The sequence below is a fragment of the Phragmites australis genome, chromosome 14, assembly GCF_958298935.1.
Source record: "Phragmites australis chromosome 14, lpPhrAust1.1, whole genome shotgun sequence".
In the NCBI taxonomy this organism is placed as follows: domain Eukaryota; kingdom Viridiplantae; phylum Streptophyta; class Magnoliopsida; order Poales; family Poaceae; genus Phragmites; species Phragmites australis.
Window position 1 is genome coordinate 21,893,713 of NC_084934.1, and position 6,409 is coordinate 21,900,121.

Genomic DNA, 6,409 nt, shown 5'->3' on the forward strand with positions numbered 1-6,409 from the left:
TACTCAAAAGACAAAAAAAGACATATAACTACTCCAAGTGTCCTTCATCACCTTGTGACACTTAGAACTAGAAGATCCATAATCTTGACATAAAAGTCCTTTGATCGACCAATAGAATTCCATGAGGGATAAGAAAAGCATTCAATCATTATGAATTAAAGAATTTGAATTCCTTCAAAACATACACATTAGTCACAATGATATGATTGTTATTAATCACCGAAATATTACCACTTACTTAGAGGCTTAGATGCTACAGCCCCCACATACGCCACCATCATCGGACTAGCCTGTCTCTCACGACCTCCCTCTAGTTCTGGCACCGATAAACCCATGACAAGCTAATCCCGCCAGCCAATCTCATCGGAGTTCATCAACTGAGAAATTCACATAATTCCTTGAGTGTAGGAATTGTGCTAAAGAAACCACTTAAAGTTGATCAGTCAAGTATAGGGATGTAAATTGATGAATTTAAGGTATCTACCGATTCTTTTTAATTCAATTAATAATCCTATTTTTTCAAATTAAACAATTTTTCAAAAAATAGTGTAATTAATTAAACTAAAAAGCATCGTAGGTACCATTATATTCACTAATTTGCACCCCTTCAGGTATGTCTGCGTTTTCAAGATCAAAGACCGACTGGACCCACTTTGACAAGTTCAATTACCATGGTGCCATTTATTCTTGTGAAAATGCCCCGCATTTCTGCTAACTTTTACAGATTAATTTCTGCAAGCTTAAAGGATTTGCCGCAAGCAGTTTCCGAGTGCCCGGCTGATCGTGAGTGACCACGAAGTGAAAACAACATAAAGATGCAGGGACCAACTCGTCGTCGTCGGTGCCCATGCTACGCTGCAACCTAGCATGCACGGTGAGGGCAGATCGAAATCAAGACAAGAGCATGGCTCAGTGGACGTTGCCGTGTTGGAATTTCGAAGCGTGCGACGACGACGAGTTCACTGCTTGGTCCACGTGAGGAAGACGACTTCACGTCCAGTGGCCACTCGTTTCTGTTCTGCCTGTGCTCAGGAGTCAGGACGCTGGGCCCGCAGGTTTTTTATCTGGCCCCACTGTGTCAGTCTCCTCACAGCCAAGTCAAACTAGCCCCACACGAGTCAACCCTCGCGACTCCCATCCATTCCCTTCACCACCTCCGCTTCCTCCACCGCTCCACACCACGCCTCCGCCCGTCACCCACACGCCATGGCCATGGCCATGGCCGCGCACCACCACAGCCACCTCCCCTCCTACCTCGCCGCGTTCGCCGCCCTATTCATCGCCTTCACCCTCGCGCCTCCCGCCGCCGGAGACTCCCTGGGCCAGCTCTGCGGCACCAGCGGCAACTACACCGCGAACAGCACCTACCAGGCCAACATCCAGCGCCTCGCCGCCACGCTCCCCAGGAGCGCCTCCTCGTCCCGGACGCTCTTCGCGAACGCCACGCTCGGCGCCGTCCCGGACATCGTCTACGCGCTCGCGCTCTGCCGCGGCGACACCAACGCCTCCGCCTGCGGCGACTGCGTCACCACCGCCTTTCAGAACGTGCAGCAGCTGTGCGCGTACAACAAGGACGCCACCATCTTCTACGACCTCTGCCTCCTCCGCTTCTCCAACCAGAACTTCCTCGCCTCCCCCGCCAGCGGCGGCAGCGGGACCGTCCTCATCCTCATGAACACGCAGAACGTGTCCGCGCCGTTCAAGGTGTTCGACGCCGCCGTGGGCGTGCTCCTCAACGCCACCGCCGACTACGCGGCCGACAACTCGTCCAAGAGGTTCGGCACCGCGGTGGAGGGGTTCCAGACCTTCGACAGCCAGAACCCGACGATTTACGGGCTGGCGCAGTGCACGCCGGACATGGCGCCGGCCGGCTGCCGGAGCTGCCTCACGGGTATTCTTCAGATGAGGTTCAAGTATTTCAGCGGGAAGCAGGGTGGCAGGATTCTTGGATTGTGGTGCAACTACAGGTATGAGCAGTACCCCTTCTTCACCGGCGGCCCGCTGCTTCAGCTGCCGGAGCCACCCGTGGGGGCGCCGGCGCCCGCGCCCGCGGCGGTGAACGTGACGCCGCCGACGGCCGGAGGAGGTGAGTTTGGGGAATTGAATGTCTTCTTTGCATTCTTGCGCTCGCTTTGTTCTGTACAGCAGAGGAATTTTGCAGTTCTTGTAGGGAAAGAACAGATGTTCTCTGAAGAACAGGAACACGGAACACTTAAGACGGATTGAATCCAATCCATCAACACAATATAATTCTGACAATTTTTATCTAATTTTATTCGATTCAAAGCATAGACACGATGTTTGATTTTAGGATATGAACTTGGAACGATGCCTCAATTCCGTAAGTATGTTTGCAGCAAACTGAATCAAATATCTGACGAATGTCAACATCGTTGAGGGGCTTTTCATTGTTTGTTTTCTTTCGATTAAAACAATTCTGAAGTAATTGCTTTGTACACGATTGGAAAAAAAAAAAAAGAGGAAACAAGTAAGCGACGAACAGATTCTGGTACGCGTTAATCTTAAGTTATATATGACAATCATATCTGCTAGTTTTCTATTTTCTTTGTTTGATCTTGACTTATATGCAGTCCCGTAGCTATCAGTTGCTTGACTGGGAACATGGAACATTATACGTGCCCCGAGTCCTGACCAGTTCTACATCCTGGCTGTATGCTAACCATATAAGCAATCTCCTTGAAAGGTTCCAGTTGGAAGTTAGAACAATCTTCCATGGCTCCATGCTTAGATGTAATTGTAGGGAAAAATTATTGTAATAGAATCTCCTTTATCATCTGTTAGAAATTGCCTGTATACGTGTGCATTTTTCTAGACCGGTCAATTCACGCAAGCTTGCATGACCGTGCACCGTAGAAAGCAAAAATCGGAAAGACCTGGTTTGTTTCTCTGCCCTTTACGTGGTTTGCTTTGCCACTCGTTTTATGTGTCAAAGCTCAGCTATTCTAGTCTTGCTCATTACTTATGACAAAGTATCAATTTACAAAGCTTGTAGCATTACAAACATCAAAACTGTTAATATTTTTCTCCTTTGGTACTTGTGGATTTCTCAACAGAAGACTATAGTAAATACGTGTTACAGCTGCAGATACATCACCTTCTTCAGTTTCTTGTTATATTCTTTTTAATATGCATCAAATTAATTGATGCCTTTCATTCACAGGAACAACAGGAAACAAAACTGGTAGAGTTTTAGCCATTACACTGCCTATAGTAGCTGCGATCCTAGCAACTGTAGTAATTTGCTCTTGTCTCTGGAGGAGGAAGAAAAGGAAAACACCAGGAAAGCCATCACTGCCAGGTAATTTCTTTCAGTAGTTCAGTTAGTTCAAATTCCTTTCTTTTGTACTATTATAACTAGCATAATTTTTCAATATTCTATACAATCAAAAGTAAAGTTTTATGTTGGCCTGGACATCATTCTCATATGAAAATAGGAATTGCATTGATGTATTACACACCATTATTAAGTACTTGTTCTCTTATGACAGATTCAAGTAATCCAGAGGACATACAAAGTATCGATTCGCTCATTATTGATCTATCAACTCTGCGAGCAGCAACAGAAAACTTTGATGAAGGCAATAAACTCGGTGAAGGAGGTTTTGGTGCAGTTTATAAGGTGCTAATCATATTTAGCATATGCACCTTTTTTGTTCTATATTTTAAAAGTTTTAGTTAGTAAATATGCCCATTTTTACAGGGAATCCTCCCTGATGATCAAGAAATAGCAGTGAAAAGGCTCTCACAGAGTTCTCGACAAGGGATCGAGGAGTTGAAAAATGAGCTTGTTTTGGTTGCTAAGCTTCAACACAAGAATTTGGTGAGGCTTGTCGGTGTTTGTTTGGAAGACCATGAGAGATTACTTGTGTATGAATACATGTGCAACAAAAGCCTCGACACGATTCTTTTTGGTATTGTTACTCGTCATCTTTTAGCAATAGTGAAACAACAACTGAAATTTTATAGTGTACATTTTTGAGTTTACTCTTTCTGTTTGATAGATCCCGAGAAACGCAATGAGCTAGATTGGGGGAAGAGATTTAAGATAGTGAATGGGATTGCTCGAGGCTTGCAGTATCTTCATGAAGATTCTCAAGTGAAGATAATCCACCGGGACCTCAAAGCGAGCAATGTTCTGTTAGACTATGACTTTAATCCTAAGATCTCAGATTTCGGCCTAGCAAGGCTATTCGGAAGTGACCAATCACAAGATGTCACAAATCGTGTCGTGGGAACCTAGTAAGTGTCGATAACATTGCCATTTGTAAGGTTCATGAGAGACCACCCATTCCTACTACATCCTCCATAACACAATGTTCTTGTTGCAGTGGTTACATGGCCCCGGAGTATGCTATGCGTGGGAATTACTCTATCAAGTCCGACGTGTTCAGCTTCGGCGTTCTAATCCTAGAGATCGTCACGGGAAAAAGAAACGGTGGCTCCTATAGCTCTGAGGAAGCCTCTGATCTCCTTAGTTTGGTAAGTGCATATATAGCGTATGCCAATCCCTCTGTACCCCAGTTACATCCTGCAAGTTTACAGCAATAATATTGGAGCAATTCGGTTATCGGATGCAGGTGTGGGAGCACTGGACGGCCGGGACACTCATGGAGATCATGGATTCATCCTTGAGCAGCCTCTCTCCGCGAGACCAGATGCTGAAGTGCATCCACATCGGGCTCCTGTGCGTTCAGGACGACCCCGCAGACAGGCCGATGATGTCGACGGTGAACGTCATGCTCAGCAGCAGCACGGTGACCCTCCAAGCTCCATGCAGGCCGGCGTTTTGCATCCAGAAGGATGGCGTCCACTCGGACATGTACTCAGATGTGTACCGTGGAGCTTCGCTGTCCGCGAGCAGATCGCCTATGTCGCAGAACGACGTTTCAATCTCTGAGCTTGAGCCGAGATGAGTCTCCCGGCCCCAAGTAATGGTGAACACGTTGCACTGTTGTTGCGAGAATAATCAAGAATGGTGTAGGGAAGGTCCTCCGTGTACTTTTTATCAACTAGTCAAATAGCTCGTGCAATTACACGGCGAGAAGACTTGAGTATACGGCTGTTCCAGTATACAATTAAAAATGTAAGTTTAAGGATATTTATAGCAGACTGGCCGCACAATTGGACGGCTCATTTCTTATGTTTTCTACATCATCTAACTTTTTATATGATTTCTCTAATTTATTAATAAAAAAGATTAGTTTCCTTTATTTTATTGATTTTCTAAATGTTATTTACTTTCTTTACTACTATATTAAAGCCTGCACGGTATAATCCTTACCTTGTTTGTTTTTTTTTTTTCCTTTGAGACATTTTGTTAAGTACCCATATATTGTTTGTTTATATTTATGTAACTCGAAAAAAAAATCTCATTAGGCTTGCTTTGGGCCCTTAAGTTTCCTTTTGGTTGATGAGCTCTAGTCAGTTGTGGAGTTTTTTCTATTTTTATATTTTTTATTAAAAATTTAAATAAATAGATTCTTCGTAGAAGAAATTGTAAAACTAGCCTTCTCAGGGGGCTGCAGCCCTCTGAGAGAGCAGTTAGGCAACCTAACCGCCTCTTGAGAGGGCGGCAGGCCTAACCGCCCCCTCAGAGGGCGGCACGGGGGCCTTTTTCTTCTAAAAATATAATTTTTTGTGTAATTCAAGAAATAAAAAAAGGCTTTAAGAAAATTTGAAATTTAAATTTGGAGTAGGTTATGTAATAGTCGGAGAATAAAAAATCAGTAATTAGCACTCGCAGCATTTTACGTGGGTATGAGGTGCGAACGGCAACAAACATAGTATTAAACATAGGGTGAAAACATTACAATAGACTATAACCGCGACGACACGACGAGGAAACAAAGGTGGCATGTACGGTTCGCACTAAGACCTACTTATTAGTGCGCCGATCCTAATCATAACATGCCTTAGAGAGGGAAAGTATGTCGGGTTACATTAGATACTCTCTACTGAGTGCATCTAGGATACTTTCCCTTTCGGAGCGCATCGGGACCTGCTGCCTTAGCACGGCGGGCTCTCTCCCGCTTCCTTTCCCTCTCAGCCTCCCGAGCCTGAGCCACGGTACGGTCGTGCACCGCCTTTCTCATGCGCTCTTCTTCCTCCCGCTTCAGGTGAAATTCCTCTTGCTGTTGCTCATACTCCCGACGTGCGTACGCTTCCCTTCTCCACCTCATATTCATGTCGACCCACTGCTTCTGCGCGTCATTTTGCTCATTGTCGAGCCATTGAATAAATCACAGAGCGGTGAAGGGGACTGAACAAATGGAACAAGATGAGCGGTTAGTAAAACAGGGTGCGAAATCAGAAGAGATGAGGCTGATATCTATTGTCATACCGGTCGATAACCAGTTGTTGCATGTTGAGGCTTGTCATACTCGTAGTT

At 45.2% G+C, this 6,409-nt stretch overlaps 1 protein-coding gene across 1 annotated transcript; it reads left to right on the forward strand.

The window, feature by feature from the left end:
- Window positions 1-1,110: 1,110 nt before the first annotated feature.
- On the forward strand, window positions 1,111-5,231 carry LOC133891053 (cysteine-rich receptor-like protein kinase 10). The gene is made up of 7 exons (XM_062331746.1): window positions 1,111-2,086; window positions 3,182-3,319; window positions 3,510-3,640; window positions 3,722-3,932; window positions 4,023-4,260; window positions 4,350-4,500; window positions 4,599-5,231. The coding sequence occupies exons 1-7, from the start codon at window positions 1,207-1,209 to the stop codon at window positions 4,932-4,934; spliced, it is 2,085 nt and encodes a 694-aa protein (XP_062187730.1). The 5' UTR covers window positions 1,111-1,206; the 3' UTR covers window positions 4,935-5,231.
- The last annotated feature ends 1,178 nt before the right edge of the window (window positions 5,232-6,409 follow it).